General features: G+C 38.5%; 1 protein-coding gene across 1 annotated transcript; it reads right to left on the bottom strand.

The window, feature by feature from the left end:
- Positions 1-6,798: 6,798 nt before the first annotated feature.
- OTOP1 (otopetrin 1) lies at positions 6,799-19,855 on the bottom strand. The gene is made up of 6 exons (XM_088056827.1): positions 19,555-19,855; positions 14,352-14,488; positions 11,373-11,431; positions 9,273-9,403; positions 7,338-8,284; positions 6,799-6,969 (listed from the first exon to the last, which is right to left on the bottom strand). Exons 1-6 carry the CDS (start codon positions 19,838-19,840, stop codon positions 6,799-6,801), a joined length of 1,731 nt encoding a protein of 576 aa, XP_087912953.1. The 5' UTR covers positions 19,841-19,855.
- Between the last annotated feature and the right edge of the window lie 952 nt (positions 19,856-20,807).

The following is a 20,807-nucleotide window of genomic DNA, read 5'->3' as shown; positions in this document are numbered from 1 at the left end:
AAGATGAAAAAGATGATTTTAAGTTTCTAATGCTGAACACTTCAAGACTTTTATTTTGCCTTTTGCCAACTATACTATCAAATTGCAAATAAAAATCAGGTGGGCTTAATTCCCGAGGAAGCTGCTGTAATTTTGTCTCTGGCTTCAATAGTGTAACAATTTGCCCTGCAGAGTAATTTTAAAACAAATTTCTTTTCAGTGGTCTGATTTCTCTCCTTCTCTAACCTACTGTACATTATGAGGATCTATGAATTTTATATTGAATGTGCAAACTACACACTTTTTTAGTTAAATAATTCTTATGGGAACTTTTATCAACAACATCATTTATCTTAGGATTTTACCCTTTCCATTAACATAGCATGAGATTATTTCCAACAAGATGAGTAGGAAAACCAAATCCTTCATGGAATCAAACAGTAGTTTCAGCAATGAAATCAGACACTATTGTGAAGACTATTAAGTCTGATAGAAAAGAGAGGGCTCAGAAAACAGAAGTCAGCAGCTGGGTGTCTGCCTCTCAAGGAACACAGATGATGTCTCATAGGGTCAGACAGTGACTCATCCTTGGGCTTCCCTCCTCCCAGAAGGCAGCTGCTGCAGGGAGGGGAATGGGAAGCAGGACACCCAAACCTCATCTGTTTCACTGGCACTGTGGGACACCTGTATCCTTGCAGAAGAGCCTGTTGCAAATGCTGCACAGAAAACTGCAGAGCAAGGTGATTTTACAAATGTGTCAACAGAGCTGAGTTTTTAGTCTGTACTTTTCAGAATTGTGAAAGACCAGCACTATATTTTGTAGTTCAGGATTTATTTGGAGAAAGAATTCCAGTTTCAAATTTTTAAATATTAGTGGTAAGGATGAGCAACTTACTTTGAGATAAACAGCAATAAACTGGTGCTTTTACTTATTCCTGCCTTTTCCCCTGCTTAAGCGGTACTTTGCTCATTTAGAATCCTTCTGGTTTCTTCTTCAACACACATAATGAGGGTCAAAGGAGTTTCAAGTGCAGAGTATACAGCACCCCTGCAATACCTTTAAGACTCTCCCATTCTTCTGGCTGATGCACTACAAATAAAAGGCAGGAACACACAGGTTGAAAAGCACATGCTCAAATAAATCAAGGCAAATACCCCAAATTCAGCACAAAGTCAATGTATTGCTGCAGTAGAACGAAGTTCACTATTTCAGACACAGCCAGCTCCTCTTGATGTAGTGAAATTTGGGTTCTTGACTCTTATTGGATTGGAAAGGTTTTCCAAATTGGAGAACAAAGAAAATAAAATTAAAGGTTTAGAGAGAAGAAATACATTCTGATGCTTGGAAAGGACTTGAGGACACATTCAAAAGTCTGTTTGGCTAGTGATACATCTTTTAAAATTATTTCTTGGTAATTAAACTATTAGATTCAAGCAGGCAGTGGTGGAAAACTCTACCTGGGGAGCACTGCAGACATGCTTCTTGTACCTGGGAGAGGAGCACTCAAAAGGAGAAACAAGGAAGGGGTTTCATGTAACCAGCTACCATTAAGATGTTGTTACAAAGCTATTGCTTACTGCATCATTGCTGTTGGTTGCTGCCTTCCTACAAAAGTCATTGTCTGCTGAAGTGAAATTACTAAATTCAGAAAATTACGGACTCAAGTTGGAACCTGGCACAATGTGCCTTAGCCTTTGGTATATTAATCATATCTGTGCATCCTTAAAAGCATTATAATCTTCAGTTAAGCCTGGTAAATATTTGATAGCACAATAATTTAGAATAAAAAATTATGGTATCCTTGAAAGTCCTGGCCAGCCACTCACTCCCTCCCCCAGAGTGGGATGAAAGAGAGAATCATGACAGTAAAGGTTGTGGGTTGAGGTTAAGACAATTTAACAGGTAATACAAAAGGTGTGTGAGCAAGCAAAGTGAAACCAGGAATTAATTCACCACTTCCCATGGGCAGGAAAACGTTCAGCCATTCCCAGGAATGTATGGGTCCATCACAGAAGAGAGACTTGGGAAGACAAATGCCACCACTCCAAATGTGTGTCCCCTCCCCCACTGCTTCCTCCTTCTTCCCTCTGATTTACGTTCAGCACGAAGCCATGTGGTGTGGGATATGGTGTGGAATGTCCCTGGCTCAGCTGGGGTCAGCTGTCCTGGCTGTGTCCCCTCCCAGCTCCGTGTGCAGCCCTGGTCTCCTCACCGGTGGGGTGGGATGATGGACAGAAAAGGCCTTGGCTCTCTGGAAGTGCTGCTCAGCAATGGCTAAAATATCCCTGAGCTACCAGCACTGTTTCCAGCACAAACCCCAAACACAGCCCCACAGCAGCTGCTGTGAAGAAAATGAGCTCTAGTCCAGACAAAACCAGCACATGTGGATAGGAGCTGTTCCTCACTCAGATTAAAATGCTGATGTCATTCACCAGAATTAATGATTCTATGTGTGGTTTTCACAAGATGGCTTTTTAATTCCAGGTGTATTGCAGTGACATTCAAGCAAAGATTTATTGGAAACTAAATGTAAAACACCCACTGCTTTGTTACAAATGAAGTAGAGGAATAGCAGCTGGTTTTCCTGCAATCCCTGCTCTTTAAAACTTTCCACCTACTGCATCCATCTTTATTTGTACTTGGGTATAAATCGTGGTCCATTTGCTTCTGGAAAGAAAATGAAAATTGTTTTGATAAAGATTTTACCAAACCCTGTATTTTAAACATGAAATTCAGTTCTCTTTTAGGAGAAGAATAGTAGAAGAGGAAGGCAGGAGGGATGCCACACAGAACTGTAAGTTTTGCTTTAAATGTCAGCCAAATTAACATTATGGGACATAACACACCTCCTAATTAAAAAACAAACAAACAAAAACCACAACAAAAACAAACAAACAAAACCCAACAAATAATAATAAAAAATACTCTAATCTACTGACATTGAAGTATCATCAACTTCAGGATTAAATTGATCCTTTAGAAGCTAATAGAGCCAAACCTCTTTTTTAAAGTTCTCCTTAACAATTGCAGCTGCTTCAATTCTGTTTAAAACCAGATCTTGTTTTATTCATGCATGCATAGAATGAGGCCAAATGCTTGGGGACAGGGGTTCCAAGGGAATAAGTGATCCAATGAGCCATCTGCACACACATCATGCCTAATCAGGGTGAGGTGGGGAAAATAAAAATTATTGGATTGTTAAAATATTGAAGTTTGGGGACCTTTTTTATTTTATGTTTTTTTGGTGAAGATTAATGAATTATTTAAGCTAGCGGTAAGAAACATGCAGTTACATTACTTGGGTAATTTCCCTCTCTGCTGTTCTCTGGAGCCATCTATTTCTCTGCATTTATATAGTCCACTCAAAGTCTATGGAACAGAAGAGGATAATACAACACACAAATATTTCCAAAATTATCAAAATGGGCATTAATTTTTGCATGATTAAAAGAGAAAATTCAAAATATTGAGAAATACTAGTAAAAGGAATTAATTTCTTTTAGAAGGCCTCAACCATGAGTCTTCAATTTTCTTCTGTCTCAGTGTCATTGACACAAAAAAAACACTTGGAAAATCTGTGGTCATGCAAGTTTGACTCTTCAGGTAAATTGAGGATTGTAGTGCTCTTTTTGCATGTTAGCAGCCTTTAATTCTGTGCACATGTGAGTTTAAATGTAAGCTAAGCATGCATTATTGAATAGATGGAATTATTTAGGAAAGAAAGGGAAGGAGTGGAAGAGCCTAACAGAAGGATGAACATCAGAAAATAAATTTCTGGTTAAGATTATGCAGCAAAAAATCAGAATCCTTTGCATATCAAGTGCTTTTTGCTAAAGAAATTCCCTTTTAAAAAGGTCTCTTTTAAAGTAATATTAAATGGGAGCACCTCAGGAGCATATCAATGAGCAGCTGTTAGACCTCTCTCCTGGGTAAGCAGGCTCTCATGCCTCCTGTCACGTGCTTGAGCAGATAGGTAGGCAGAAATAGGGTAGCTTTGTGCTATTTATTATATTTTCAAACCTATGAGAAATCAGTATTGTCAATATATACTAGAGGAAAAAAAAATTAGAAAAGAGTTGTCTGAGAAAGCCCAGGTTTAGCATTGAGCAGAGAGCTAGAGGTCACACTATGTTAACTGCATTAAACGAAGTGTTCTTCCTGGTTCATAAAATCAGTATTTCTTAAAAATTTATATTCTCAAATATTCAGAGCTTCATGACTCACTATTGCTTCAAGAGCAGTTGAGCTAAGAGCTGCTTCCATAAAATACTCTGTATTTGGATGAAACAATATTTTTTGAGAGAAGTCCTGTTGTGAAAACCTCTTAAGCATGTCAGGTCAAAATCAAGTCTCTGGTCCTGAAACAGAACTATTTTAGTCAGCGGGATTTCATCAGTGCAGCTCGGAATAGAATTTGCCCATTAGCATGTTTAAAGCATTTGCTCACTGCCAGAGTGCTACCTTAATTCACTTTCCCGAATAAACTTCAATTTCAGCACTCAAAAGCAATTTAATATTGTGGGAAAATGAAATTATTTCAATCATAATATGAAGAAACAGAAAGAGCTAAGTAATTGCAAATGAAATATAACTAAATAAAGATGTTATTTATTTTTGAAACTTCCAAATGTGTGCTACGTGTTTGTAATAGAGCATATGGCCCCTTCTTGGCCTTAGGGATTTAGAGCTAGCTCTGCTTTGGCTGAACACAAATGCTGGAAATCAGCTAAAGAACACCAGTTCTAGCTGAAGAATGACATGGGAGCCGTCCCACAGGAGGAGGGGAAGAAGAAACAGGCTTCCTCTAGCCATCTTTATGAGCACCCAAAGGTTGAAATGGAATTTTTGCCCCTATCTAGTGAAATTAATTTTTTTTCTGATACTGGAATTAGCTGTAGATTTTGTCTGGGAAGGAAGATTAAACCTTTATTTCATTATCTGGATGACCCTATTTACTCAAATTGTAGAGAGACAACTGAGTGGTCAGAGCTGATAATTACATGGAACTAGGTGAGATCAAGCTACTGAGTTCAAGCAGAAAGATAGAAAATGTTACTGTCTAGAATGAATATAAGAGCCAAGAAAGGTGTTATAAAAGAGCATGACAAGCAACTGTAGGGCCAGGCAGACATTACAGCGATGTAAGATAGTGTATCTTCCTAAAACCACTTAAAATAAACCAACTCAAATTGCTTTGCAGGAAGATAGGGGTTCTCATGCTCAGACTCCTGATGCTTCATCTAATTCAGACTTCACCTGAGACTTCAGATGGATACTTCGTTACCTGATCTGGGCTCTGCAACAGGTAAAGAAGGTAGTAAAAATTCCTAACCAGGTTATGGCTATGTGTACCACAAAACAGAAATGAAGATTAATTATTATGTGAAGCAATTATTGAAGCAACCTAATACAATCAGATAATTTATCGAATGGTCTGTGTTTGCCATCTAGTGGTAAAAGGCCGACATTTTTTTTCTGCTGCATGAGGGCAGATACAACTGCAGAAATCTGTCTCAGAAGCAAACCTCTCCTGCACGGAAATATTCCTGCTCTCAGGATGATGGAGGTGATACTTGTACCGCTGTTCTTTCAGGAACCACGAGCAGAAATTTTTCTGGCCTTGGCCCACCAGATTTAGGACTAGGTCATCGACAAATTAGTAAGGATTATACAGTAATTAATTGAGCTGTAGCTCCAGTATCCTGGTTACTGCTCCAGCCTTCCGATCTTGCAGGTGCAGATTCTAAGAATATTCAGGCACCCAGCTTTTCACTGCTTTCTGTGAGAATTGAAGCAACTAAATATCACAGGGTTTGAGATTATATTCTTACATCTTGTAAACCACACTTATAAAACCCTCAGCTAAAGACCTTCCAGATTTCTAGAGGCTTTAACTTTGCTTTACAGCATCTCTGTATGAAAACATGATTGTTTTCCAACCAGAAGACTGATCTATAATGAAATTAGGAGCTCATTAAAAAATTGTGCAGGGAATACATACCATTCTGGAACTGAAACACCTACACCCAAATATGAGCTGTCAGACCAGTTTTTTTCTCTTAAAACATTTAAAGAATATTTGAATAAATAATTAAGTAAAAGGATTAATTTTATTTCTCAATTATGTCATAGAGTAAATACAAGAAAATTAATAGAAATATATTTTATCAGAAAAAAATTATATACAGCGTGATATCTAATCATACATGTTAGTCACCTGGATTTCTTGCTATCTGTATCTATCAACAACAAAATAATTATATATTGATTTTCACCATTAATAAGGAACTTTAAACTAATTCCCACACCCCAATTATATAGCAAATATTTTTAGGTTTAACTATTAAAAAAACAAATCTAGAAATTCAGAGTTGGAGTTTTCCTAATATCTTTGTGATTCAAAAGAAGTTCTTCCTGGGATTTTCTGTTCTAACTCATACAGAATTTTTTGTAAGCCCTTTTCACAAGTCACAATAAATGAGAACAAAGCCATAAAAACTGTATAGAGAACAAATTCCAGTTGACTAAAACAAAGATTAACGAGATTGAATTAACTTTACGATGTAGTGTTAATCATATTAACACTAATATGATTCTGGGAAGTGTATTTATACAATAACACCACATATATAACAAAACATGTGGAAAGAAAAAAAAAATTACATGCTATTAGCTATGGTCCCTTCTTTAAAACAAATTATTGAATCTTCTATTTATTGAACAGCTGCTGCATTCACTCTTTCATTCATCCACTCCCTCAACTGTTATTTATGTAATTAATTATTCAATCAATTGTTCACTGAGGGACCGTATATGATCTATGTTTTACAATTGACCTCAAAGAGCGAGGCAGCTGAATGCATCCGATAGAAAATAGAAAAAGGCATCGCAAGGTTCACAACAATTATCCAGGGTTCAAAGCCAAAAACTATTTCTTCTAGTCCATTGTCATATTCCGGGCGGCACCCAAATGCCGGTGGTATCCACAGCTGCAGGGAAAGAACGCGAGGCCAATATTAATCACCAGCGGTACTAGTCAATAGCCCTTAATGACTGTGACTCCACAAATTGGTTTCAGGAATCCCTAAGAAATCCCTCCCTGTTGCTACTGGGGCATGCTGGTGGAAGAGGGTTTCAGTTTCTGCTGCTGCTACAGTTTTTGGACCATTACTGAAAGGAGCCTCCCATATTCCACATTTAAATAAACTTTGTCCCCCAAAAGCATATTCACCTCTTCCAGAAGTAAAAATTGGTGTCTACAAACTATAGAACCATGAAATTTTAATACATTTATCAGACTTGAAAGGATGGGGAGCTGTTGGGTATTAACTTGTGAACTACATTCAAAATGTCTTACCGAAAGGTTGCAGAGGAATAAAAATGCAGCGATGTTCTTCAAAATTCTCCTCTTGCTGTTAGTAACTGAGTTTCTACTGTAAAATGAGAAATCTGAGGCTGACTGCATGACCAAACTATTGTCCTGACTCGTTTCTTCTCTGGCAACATCAGCACCATCGTTTTCTCTCCCACAGATGCTGCCCTTAAACAGACAGGGTATGTCACCACTGTCACGAGCAGCTCTGCCAGTGTAAACCTCTTTGTACAAGGGGGTGAGGGACAAAGCGCTCCCCCGAGATATGGTCACTATTCGAAGAGTTTTAATGTCGTCATTCACCTTTTCCTGCTCACGGTGGATGGATTCAATGATAAAGAGGTTCTGAATGTATTTCTCAATAATGACCAGAACGGAGTAGGGCAGGTTATACCAAGTGTATTTGGGATGACCTTGGGCACAGATAATGGCGAGGATCGAGCCCCAGGAGAGCAGCCAGGACCCTGCAGCTGTGCCCACCAGCAGTTCGGCATCCAGTTTTCGAGCAGGATTCTTGGAATTATCCAGCGATCTATCTTCCAGTCTGTAGATGAGAAGGGCAACGATTCCAGCAGTGCACATGAGAGCCAGCACAAAGATAGCGTGCAAATAAAACATAGTGAGGGCTAACTCGCTCTTGATTTTTGAACCTCCAATCTGAATTAAATACACGACAACTATGGCTATTGTGCTAGTTAACACGATTAGTCCAAAAATCATTCCAACAGTTATGCCGTGGAATTTGAATGGAGTTTTGTTTTGCTGGTGGTGCTCAACTTTACGGCCAATGTTCTTCCACAGGACGTAGAGCATGGTGGAGGCTAGGATGTGGTACTCTATATTAAAGGGATATAGGTAATATATTCCTTGAGAAAATATTGAGCAGAGAGTTGTTGTTGTGCAATTGCATTGAGGTGCATGATCATCTAGAACTAAAGAAGGAGAGATTAGTTGTGTGCATTATAAAGATTCCTTGGTTTAAGTGAATAAATAAAACATAAAATAATGAAACACAAAAGGTAAGATTTCAGTCAAACAACACCCAGCTACCCACCTAAGAAAAGGCCCCACTTCTCCATGCTTCACTGGAGTTTAAAAGCAGAAGGCATCCCCAGCAATTGTCACAGAATGGCCTAGGTTGGAAGGGACCTTCAAGGTCATCTGTTTCAAACATCCCTGCCGTGGACAGGGAACCTTCCTCTAGACCAGGCTGCTCAACGTCCCATCTAACCTGGCCTTGAACATTTCCAGGGATGGAACATCAACAGCTCCTCTGAACAACATATTCCAGTGCCTCAGCACCCTCTGAGTGAAGAGGTTTTTCTTTATATCTTCTTTATTCTAAATGTTTGTTAAATACAGCTTGCACCATCTTACCAATGGAGAAAATGATGCATTACTAAAAGAAAAACACCCGGAGTGAAGTCTTTGTCTTGTAAAACAGCACTAATGGATAACTTCTATCCCTGTAAGCCATCCCACTGAATCGTGCAGGATCACAGGCTACATGTAATGATTCTCCTGGGAAAGATTTGCAAGATTATCCATGCTTGTTTTATAATTAATAACTTAGTAAATAGTAAACCCTCATTTTAACACCTCTATGTTTATTTATTACTGTGATTTAGTAACAAAATAGTTCCTTAGTGATGTTCCTCAATGATGTTATTCCTCAAAAGAAATGTTCTTTAAAAATCTATTTGCTTGGAACTTATAAGAAAACTACTGCCTTGATCACATATATGATAATGATCATATAACATTTTAGCATCAGCTAATTACCAGAATGACTGTCCCAGAATGCCCCAGAATGACTATGCTGACATAGTCATGAATGACTCAGCTACATCTTACAGTGACAGTATTTTGTATGAGTGTGCTAATGCAGGAATTTCAAGATGCACCAATTCTTTTGCTTACCTATAGTTATGTTCCCAAAACCAAGAGTGATTAGTCTTTCCTTATGTTCATTCAATTGATGTTTTGACTCCGTTAACACACCATTTGTCCACAGGAGCAAATTTGTGAAAACAGAATGGATAACACCAAACCTACAAAATAAAGTAACTATTGAAGGAATCTGCACAGACTGTATCTTGTAAAATATGTGAAATGAAATTAAATGAAATGAAATGAAATGAAATTAAATTAAATTAAATTAAATTAAATTAAATGGATTAAATTTCTATGTACAGGCTACATGGCACTATTTGTTTGTTGGTGCAGGGAGAGGGTTGAAAAATAATCACCAGTCTCTAAAGATATTCTGCAGTCACTGAATATCAGACTTCCAAAACCTTACAGAAATGCAATGTATAAAATGGCATAATGTATTAAACTATTAACAGGATGCTTTTATTATTTCTTATATGATGGGTTTTATTCTTTGGGCTGGACAAGCTTCATGTCAGTGATTGAACAGTCTGAACAGGATGAATTTCTTTGCAAACCATATTTCAAAGCCTTCTGCAGTGCTCCTTCATATTCTCTGTGTCTGATCTTTCTTCACAGACACCACTGCCTTCTCCAGCTTCTGGCCCATGCATTTTTATCTCTTGGAGAGAGCTGAAGCTAACAGAGGGCTTTATTCCATTCAAAGTACTGGTACAAATGAGGGTAGGTCTCCATGCATTTTTGAGACTCCTGGCCTCTGACAAGCCATTTCAGCTTGGTGAAACAGAATGGCATTGGAGAAAGAAATGTATTCATGGTTCTGAACTTCACAGTAAAATCCAGACAAAAAATGTCCTTCATTGCCAAGCAGTCGCTTTTTTGTAGGAGGTTATTTATCTATCTCATTCCTAGGCACAATCCTTTCATGTACTGATGCCAGGTGTCTTCCTGCACCCGAGGCTGTTCATGTTTCTTCACCAAGAAACAGTTCTTTATTACAACATTGTTCTCAGTGATAAACCTGTTAGTGAGAATTTTTTTACATCTATTTATAAACAGACCTGATAGCACCAGCTGACATTGCAAAGCTTTCTCTCTCTTCTTGAGCATGGGGTTTGAACACTTATCCAAGAGAGCAGAACAAATGGAAAACCTTCATCACAGATGATGTTTCTAAGCAAATTTATTTTACCTCCTATAGAAACTGGTCAGACCATTGATAACTTGAAATAAGTACTTTGAAAATTACCATGTTTGCTTCCATTATGTTCTATGTACAGACTGATTGATACACATTAATCTGCCTTCCCACAAAACCAGAAAAGACACTGGATCTGATTTGCTACATAGGATACCACCAGGGAGGTTGTGCTTCCAAGTGCATGTGCACAGCTGCATCTACCGCAGCTGTGAGGTGTGGTTGACATGCCTGAAGGATGGGGTGCCAGAAGGACCTGGATGAGCTTAGGAATTTGCCTTATGAGAACCTTATGTGGCTCAGAAAGGCCAAGTGCAAGGTCCTGCACCTAGGTCAGGGCAAGCCCCAGTATCAACATGGGCTGGAAACACTCAAGGCTGGTTTGGATGGACCTCTGAGCAACTGGATCTAGTTGAAGGTATCCCTGCTTATTGCAGAGGGGTTGGACTAAATGACTTTTAAAATTTTCTTCCAACTCAAACTATTCTATGCATCTAAGACCTAGTTTTAAAAAGATGCTTTCCATAAAATACCTCAGTTACATTGCTTTGACTGCAATGGTGGGTGATACAGGTTCTCTTTCAGTAGGTAAATAAATAGAACATAATATAGTGCATTGTTTTAAAACACATATATGATGCTTCCTTCTTAAGTGATTCTGTGGTACCATATATTGCCATTTTCCTCTCTCATGAGAAAAATGTATGTATTCTGTCACTATTTTGTATTTAAAAATACCAATGCAGGTTAAATAAAGGTAAATGGAGTTATTTTCTATTTAACTATTCTATTTCTTTCTACTTAATGCAATCAAGAGGAGAATCAACCTCTATATTTTCACTGTCCCTCATACAATAAAACTTTGGTGTTAAAGCACTGTGCAGACCTACACCTATTAACATGCCAGATGAGGATCAGGTCCACTTTACCTTTCAAGTGTTTTGAAAGACTGGATAACATCTTTGGCATGACACCACAGAAAGTACACCTAAATGGAAGGAAAAAAAAGAAAGGTCATTACAGTAATGAGCATGTGTTATGCTCAGAAAGGAAAGTGCACATGTAAATTCCAAATTCTATCTTCTAAATTCTATTCTAATTTTTAAAACTTCTGATAATTTAAATGGAGACAGCTCCATCTCCACACATGTGAAAGAGCTTATGATTTCCTGTGATATTTACAAAGAACTTGAGATTTCTTACTTGAAAAATCAGTGGCTTAACAGTAGAAAGTCTAATTATCACTCACCAAAACATATTTTCCTTCTGTATCTGAAGAGACTTTTATTTCAATGACAAATGAAATAAAGCCACTGGTTGTGGATAGAGGTATGATTGCTGCAGGGCATGGTGATGCTAAGTTTGAATAATTTATGAAATATATTAAATTCTATGGAGGGAAAGAGATTGATGAAAGGATGCTAGACTTGCCTAATAAAACAACAGATGCCCAGGAAGCATGAGAAAAGTTTGTACTAACTGCCTGAGACAGTCCCATTAGGAGCACAGCAGTGGCACTCAAGGATAGTGCAGAAAACTCAAACAAGGTAGTAAAGAGAGAGAGAACAATAATGAGTCAGCAAATCAAGGACAGAGGAATAAAATTAGAACTCTCTGTTTGTGAGAGCATAATGGAGACCTCAGAAAGATTGCTGCTGATACAAAACCAAGTGTGGGTAGGTTCAAGACGAAGTATATCAATATTCCTCAGGGATGTTAGGGTGACACTGGGAGTTTGTTTACTCCCAATAGTTCCAAGGATACTGAACTAGTCCATAGGTGAACTATCAGGAGAGAAAGAGCCCTAAGATTTCTCTTAGAAACCTGACTGTTTTGGTGTTCCAGAAATGGTCTGAAAAGTGATAAAAACTTTGGGTTCTTCAGCAACCAGAGTAACTGGAAGCCCATTTTTCCACAGCATCCATTACTCTAGGATGCCTTCACAGCCATTGTTTCTGAGGCATTCAATGTCTTAATTTGGAAAAAGCTAGGCAAATGCAGTTCTTTATGGCTCACCTATGCTACCCAGCAATAACAATTCCTCTAATAAGCATTTATCATTGAGAGGAATGGCTGCTGTAAAATCCTAGGTGTAAAGACTAAAATATTTTGTGTAGGCTTCAACTGAAATCAAATTGAAATTACTTCAGTCTCTAATGCCATATTCAATTTCCCATCCTGGGATAAATGCAGTAAAATCTGCCAGCAGATCTGAAACCATTTTTTAAAACTTATAAAAACTTTTGAAGATTTGATCAGACACAAGCTAGTGGGAAGAAATAGGAAAAGACAGTGAAGAAATAGCATAAAATCCAGTTTTTGCCCATAGAATACTCCTTGCCTCCAGGGGACTTCTGCCTGCAGAAGAACATAATGCACAGCCTGCCCTGGGAGGGCAGGTACATGTTAGTTCATTCATGGGTGCAGAACATATATATTAATTTCATGGCATGTATCAGGATGCCTCAGAGTAAATGACAACAGAATCTGATATATATATGGTAGAAAACAAATTATTTGGTTTTTAGATGACACATATTAAGGATGTACCCTGCTGTGATTTCATCCACTATTTCAAACACATGAGAAGATTTGTCTTAGGTAAGAGGTATCTGGTTAATTACTTTTTAAATTTAACTTTTTCTTTGACTGCTCAGGCTAGCACTCAAGTGTTCATTATTTTAAGCTTTGTAGATGACAAATTCAGTGAGACTGGGTGATGTAAAATTTAAATTAGAATTCTTGTTGCCTTTGTTGAGCATTTTTATTCACCATTTTTCCACACTCCAGTTCATGATGGCTGGAAACCTTGTCAGCTCTGGGTCACTGGCTGTAATGAAGAACGATGTGTTCAGATCAGTGCGGCAGAACTCTTAATTCCATTGGTTTGTTTTTCAGAGATGAAGTAAAGAAGTTTCAAGACATGGAGAGTGGATATTACAAGAATGTGAAAATAAGATTACTTCAACCAACTCAGAATTTCACCCTCAGAGAAAAACATAGATGGGGTGAGAGTTTAAATTTCAATCTTTTTTTTTTTTTTTAACTGTTGAATAAAGCAGAAAAATGTAGATTTTTCAAAAGCTCGTTTACATGCAACGCCAACTGCTAGGAAAACATTTATTTTCTTTCTGAATGACTTAAACCTCTTGGAAATTTTATAAAAGTGCCTGGCTATGATTGAGCATCTCAGTTGAGTGGCTTTTTCTTTCCTTCTTCCCTACAAACCTGATGACAGGAGTTCAGAAGAGTTAAAGTGAGAAACAATCAGCTATGGAGGGTCACCACACACTGTAGACCTAAAGCCTCATAACAAGCAGGCAGCTGGAATATTTCACAGGATTCACTGACTATATTTGCTACTGTGCAGCCACTGATAAGAACACTCAAATGCTTCTATAAGAAACATCCACGTTCATTCGTTACAGGAAAGTTGTGCAGGTGTTGTACAACCAGCTAGGATGGGGTTTGTCCCCTTTAACTCACCAAGCCTGCACCTCTAACCACAATGGAAATACAGGTTAGACAGATTGAATTGAAATTGTGTGGCAAGTCCTACATACATAAACAAGGAAATTGTCTTTAGCCAAAATACTCATTTCAGCCTGAAAATTCTGAAAATTCCTTATGTAATTTCAAGTAAACAAAAAGTCCACCTAACTTCAACTACAGGAGAACATTTTCTTATTCTTTTTTTCAAACCCATGTTTGAAACCCATGAATTTTATGGCTAAGAAACTTCAGGTTGCAAATCTCGAATTTACTATACATGCACAAGCATTTAGTCCGCAAAAGTATTCTGTGATATGCTTAGAAATAAAATTAGCGTTATGTCCACTGATGACAAAATAAAATATTTTTTGGTAAGAAACAGAAATTAATACAAAACTGCAACCAGTGACTTTTACCTGTAAGATGGTGTGGACAGCATGTGCAACAGGAAAAATACCTTCAGTTGGTGATAAACAGTTTGAAAAATCAATATAATATCCAATTTTGAAGGAGTCCAGAATTAAAGTAATCACTGCAAATAATGTAATCCCACCTACAAATGAAAAATATATTAGAAAATTTTAAGGTATAGTTATAGTGTCTAGATACTATTTGTAAAATACACAAAAATCTATTTAGGAGAATAAACTTGATCAGTATCTGTGTTGTTGTTTAGGGAAATAAGACTAGATCAGTGCTCATGAAGATAATTGACTCCATTAAATAAATGCCTCTAATTTGGACAGCCTCCACCCAGTAGGTTAAGCAAGGTCATCACTGGGCATCCCCTGCATGGTCAGTGAGGAGTCGCCAGCCCTGCAGTGCCCAGCAGTGCCCAGTTCTGGGCAGGGTCAGCTCCCAAGTGACAGTGGCACTGCAGCAGCCAGAGAGAGCATGAATGACTGCTCTCAGCAGCCCCACAGCAAACTGGGCAGTCCTGGGGAGCCGAACAATCACCTTACAGTCTCCCAGCCCAAAAGCTGTGGGAAGTAACACAATCACTTGGTGTGCCCTCCCCATGCCTCAGGGGTCACGCTTTAACTCAGAGACCACAACCACAACAAGATGTATGGTTTGTTCTCTGAGAAAGGAACAAAAGATTAAATTTCAGTATTTATATTTCACACATACACAAAAATATCTTAATATATTAGTCTAAATAGCCAAAAAAACTTTGAAATATATTTCCCTTTGTTTATTTTGTTGTTGTTGTTATTATTGGTTTAGAACTGTATGACTAAGGACAACTGGCTGCAAGATTACTAAACCAAACTCTAAGGCCCCCATTTCCTTGGTTTTGGTTTGTTTTGAGGGTTTTTTTTGTGTGGTTTGGTGGGGTTTTTTCCTTTTTATTTTTTAGGCTTTTATTCCAGCAAGTTTCACTGGATTTAATTTGGACATATTTGAATGAAGACTAGATAAAAATTTATCCATGTACCTTAACCAGACCTTACAATACAAACCAGCATCTGAATCTTTCTTTACAATTCCTCACAGAGTAAATAAAATCACTAGTGTTGACTCTGATGAATATTTTTCTTTTATATGGGGCCACAACCAAACTTCCATATAAGCACCATGTGTTCCACTTGACATGTGGTAGTAAAAATGTAACAAAAATTAAAATTTTATTTAATTAATACCCTATTGTCAAAACTGCATTGATAAAAATTAAGTAGAAATTATATAAACACACTGTAATTTTGTTTATTATTTCATTGACCCTTTAAAATTAAACAAAAATAGACTCCAGAAACCTTTTTAATCACAAAGGTATGAATTCCAATAGGATTTTATGGTTTTGTTTTAAAATCTGTCTATAATAAAAACACTATCAAGTGTAATTTCTACCAAGAGTTAAAAACTTTTGCTTTTATATTGCAAAATCTAAAACCTCAGCTCTGCATGCATGTGTATAAACCCAAATATTTTTTAAAAGTTATTCTTCTAAAGTCAGCTAATTTGTGTTCTAACACATGTAACAGAACTGGAGCCCACGTTTTTAAATAGAGGTGCCATTCATGGTGTATGAAAGTAGAATGATATCATAAAATACAAAATTATAGGCTACTCTTGAGATCAAATTATATGTTTCCTTCCTTACCTAAAGAATGTTAATAATTCTGAAATAAATTAGAATTTCTAGTTCTGATTATATAATTATAAATATAACTGATTATAAATCACTCTACCTGAGGTAACTAGACATGCTCTGAGAAAGGTGTTAGACTGGATGACCTTCATAAGTTCTTTCCTACCTGAATATTTCTAAGATTGATTTTGTGACTTATGGTTTATTTAGAAATATGCAGGAAACAACCTATTTGTCTGAAATGCATCAGTTTGAGGGATTTCACATGTGTTATGATTATTTCAATAAGAAGGCAAAAGCTATCTTCTGAAGCAAAAAGATGATAGATTACTGACCTCCAGGGATTAGAAGACTTTACATGACTCTTAATTTTAGATTGTTTCATTTATTCAGATGATATTTAGATATTTCTGCAATCACCCAGGTGGCCACACTACAAGTGTATACAAAGTGTCCGATATGCTTATTTATGGGCTTTGAAAGAGAATGATTGTACCAATTTTCTTAGTCAAAAATCAAAGCACAACCATAATGACCATGCATATGGTATGTTAATAGTTTTTCTGTCAACTTTTTGTAATGGAAACTTCAGTAGTATGTACTAATACTAAATGGAGACCAGTAATTTCAAGGAAGATAATTCCACTGCATGGTTATTTACATTTAAAATTTTAAGAAATGTGAAATTATTGTTCTTGAGTGCTGTTTCATTATTTTTTCTTTTCAAATGTTCATTGAAGTCTGTGTTTCTTAATAGATCAATAATAGGATTTTCAATATTGCTAAGTGCTGGCTCATTTCTTCCTAATAACCATAAGGAGAACAAAAAAACCATAATGATACAATTGCAAAAATACCACTCTCACTTTAAAATATTGTTCAAATAATTGACAATTCAATGCAGGCAGTAAAAAGAAACAAGTTGAACTATGTCAAGAGCTTTTACATTGACCAGTTGTCAATGCTTTAAACACAAACTGTGCTGCTAAAGAATGTGATAAAATAAAGCTGTTTATGAAGCAAACTGATTTTTGTTTTGAGTTCTCTGGTTCACTTCACTGAACTTTCCTAAAAAATGGTCAGAGAGCTTTTCCTAGCAGGAGAGCATACTTAGGGCAATAACATTTGGAATAAGTCAAGGAAAGACTTTCTAAGGTACCCATGGTTATTTGGGTCAGGATAACTGTGTCGTATTAAAGACAGCTCTGCCACAAACTTTTCCCACATTCTGACTCTAGGAGTGGTTCTTGGCCAACCATGAAGGTGGGAAGACAACCAGGCTTGAGGGTTCATACAATTGACACCTTGGTGCAGAAAGGCTCAAGGAAACCTTCCTGTGAGCAGTTCTTGCAAACTGATCATCTGTCCTTCTAGCATTGCTAAACATGTGCAAGGAGTCAGTTATAGGAGGTTTTTGTTAAATCATTCCATTTCAACTTTTGTCAGAGCAAAATGGTCTAAGCAGGCAACTGCCACCACTTTTACTAAAATGATATTTGCCAGTTTGAAAGGATTAATGAAAATACACTCATTTTATACTGTTTAATACAAGGATATTTGCTCTTACAATTACAGCAAGGAGATGTTCTTCAAAAGTAGCTGATAGAGCTAGTAAAAAATTGCAGAAAACTTTCCATGGAAAAACTCAAACAAAATATGTCTGTCCCACTCCACCCTCTCCTTTCCTTTTTGGACTTTTGATCTTTCAGGTAAAAGATTTCTATGGCAAAAGCACTGATAAAGAGGAGAGCAAGGGAGATCTTGGCAGAGGAATTGTCACCTGAGTTTTTCCTTAGCTCAAATAAGTTTTCTTTTACCAATAGAGGATAAAGGAGTTGTACAGACTTGTTGTAACTACAAGAAACTACCAAGAATAGGAAAGTGTAGGTCATTCCCTAAGGGCAAATTTGTTGAATTGCAGCCTAGACATCCAAGAGAAGCCATTGGAAGCTACACCACTTGAGAAGCCAGTACAAAGAGCCATCCTGTGCTGGTAAAAGAAATGGATAAGGTAACCTAGTAGTTCAATCCAGGATCTTATTTCTAAGTTTCTGTGTCTCCTTATATTCTGTAGGACAAATGAAATGCTGTGAATGCAGCACCAAAAGAAAGAGGGCAGGGAATTCTGCTGTACTTGCCCATGCTAGGCAGTATTTATTCCATATTTAGGAGGGGAAAGCTACCCTATGAGTAACAAAAGCTTAGCTTAGTCCAAGGTAGGATCAAATTAAGCCTTACATGAATTTCAGGTGGCTGTAAGGCACATAAGCTAATAATGAAAAATGCTTGAGAGATTAATATTGCCTTGAAAAACAGTAAATAATTGAGAAGAACAATTTAACAGTTGGTATGTGAACTTCATACATTTCAGAAAAGTCTACAGACCATAGCTGTACATTAGATGTTAAAAAATATAGGCTTCTGTCAGCAATTTGAACAAATGTTAACAGTTGTGAAGAAAATAAATGATACACAAGCACTGAGATTGAGGACAAACTACATTTCCACAGCACAACTTCACTTTTCAAAATAATCAGGTTTCAGCTGTTCTTGGAATTTGCATTTTGATATTTCATTAGCTGCTGAGAAAATTAGCTGTTGTCTCGTTGTCAGTAGGTAGAAAACATTTTTTGGGAAAGCTGTCATAACATTTCACTTAAATACTTACTTTCCAATCTATCATTTACAGTTCTGAGACTGGAAGAGGATGGTAAAACTGGGATTGTCTATTATTCCTCAAGCACTGATATAGGCTGTTTGTTTTCCTTGGTGCCCAAAACCACAGCATTCCTGTCACTATGACTCTATGATGTGCCCCAAACACCTTCTCTCAATATACTTTATATCCTCACTCTGGTACGCACCTTACTGCAGATAAGGGCCAGCACATCCCACCACTACCCTTGCAAATTTGTATACTTTTTCTGCAAGCAAATGCTCAGTTTAGATTCCTTATTTAACTGTTTTATGTATTAAGAACAAACTGATCTGGTCAGGCATTTTGTCCTCTTCTACCTAACTCTAGATGTTTTGAAAGCATCACTGTACACATATAAACAGGAATCTCTGATATACATTGGTATAGAGAGCACTTGAAGACCTTTCTGACCGGTACTACTATAAAGTAAATTGTATTATACCATCTGGAAAAGGTGATAATTCCTCCAAAGGAGCTGTAAGACACCAATAAAATTGCTTCTTCCACTAGCTATGTTTAATTTTTCAAGTTTCACCAAGCCTGACTGGTAAGGAAGAAAGGCGCCAGAGCTTTCAGCACTATAAATGGTAGGTCAGAAAGTGAGGGTGTTTAACAAACAGCTTCCCATTACAATCTCCTAGTATTATAGACGTATTCAGCTTATGCATATATTTACTTTAGAGTGCACTGCAGCATGTGCATTCAGTTCGTGAATACCAGGATGCCTCCCGGTAGGGATGGAGAGGGTAACAAAGAGGTAGCAGACACAGGTGATGGCACAGATGTCCTTTGTGCGGTACCACCCTTTGTGCCACCGGCCCGTACTTACACTTCAGCCAGCGGGCTCCGGCGTGTGTGTCCTTGTCCCGGATCAGCCTCCTCTGCGTGCAGCTCCTGCAGAGGTACCACAGCATCCACAGCAGCTGGATGAGCATCAGCGTGATGAGGTAGGAGAGCAGGTGGCTCTTGCTGATGCCCACGGCATGCACAGCCCAGGCGAAGGTGAGCAGCAGCCCGGCCAAGAAGAGGTTGATGCCGTACTGGCTGCTGAGGATCTCGGCATTTTTCTGCGGGTAGCTGCCGCCCACCGCAGGGCACCCAGCGGCTTGCTCCATCTCCCCTCCGCCGGCCAGGTGCTGCAAGCGGGCGGCCCCGCTTCCCCCGGGGAGCCCCGAGGCGCTGCTGGCCCGCCCCCCACGGCGGCGGGGGCGGAGCGGGGCCGCCGGCCGGGCCGTGCCCTGCCCGCCGGCCGCTGAGGTTTTTGCGGGACACTCTTGCCTGAGACTGACAGCAGCTGGGGTCCAGACCAGGGTAAGGAGAAGTCACTCGGACGAAGGTTGGTTTGGAGCCAGCCCTGCCCGGCTGGTTTTGGTGCGAGACGTGGGGTTACGTCGGTGTAGAGACCTGTGCGGTGTAACACGTTCTCTGCACAGGAAGATGCGAAAAACACCGAGTGTTGCACAAAACCCCGGCCCGACGGCTGGAAAGCCGAGAACGGCCAAAACCTGGGAGCCGGCGAGGCTGGAGCCTGCCCTGCAGCCAGGGAGCCACCAGCTGCTGATGGAGCTCCTTCCACGGTGAGGCAGGGGGATCACACCCGTGCTTCACACTCTGGGCCCCACAGGCCATCTTCTTTTGACCAATCGGTACCTTCATTGGTAGGACAGAACTTCAGTTTTCAGGAATTCTCTAGACCTTTCAAAAGTGGCAATTTACCCTGTTTTTTGGAAACTGTTCCCATTGTTGTCCCGTTCTGACAGCATAGTACTATAGGAATTGCTAGCTGGAGAAGCAACTACTCAGCTCAAAGTAGCAAAACCCTCTGCAGAATTTAGTCCACTTCTTATACATTTGTTTTCCCAATATTTATGCACACTTTCAGTATTGACCCTTTTCCACTTAAATCGAATTCTCTTCACTTAAGGTATTAGAGTACTAAACATAGCTTGGAGGCCAAACACCAAGGTAGACTGGTCCTTGTTGTGGCCAAGCAGGTCTTACATTTTTGCTCTGTACCTGTTGGTTGCATATTGATTACCGAAAACATTGGTTTTTACAGTGAGTGACCCACACCTTGTATGA

The sequence above is a fragment of the Pseudopodoces humilis genome, chromosome 6, assembly GCF_049639895.1.
Source record: "Pseudopodoces humilis isolate 2021_Gansu_Grassland_sample_001 chromosome 6, ASM4963989v1, whole genome shotgun sequence".
Lineage (NCBI taxonomy): Eukaryota > Metazoa > Chordata > Aves > Passeriformes > Paridae > Pseudopodoces > Pseudopodoces humilis.
This window is presented reverse-complemented; position numbering and strand designations above follow the sequence as displayed.

Bases quoted from the DNA above. Each gene is read 5' to 3' on its own strand.
- OTOP1 (XM_088056827.1), bottom strand. From the start codon at position 19,840: ATGGAGCAAGCCGCTGGGTGCCCTGCGGTGGGCGGCAGCTACCCGCAG. The intron at 11,432-14,351 runs GTAAAAGTCACT...CCTTCCATTTAG, and splicing joins CTGTCCACACCATCTTACAG to GTGTACTTTCTGTGGTGTCA. The intron at 8,285-9,272 runs GTAAGCAAAAGA...CTCCTTCTTTAG, and splicing joins TTTTGGGAACATAACTATAG to TTCTAGATGATCATGCACCT.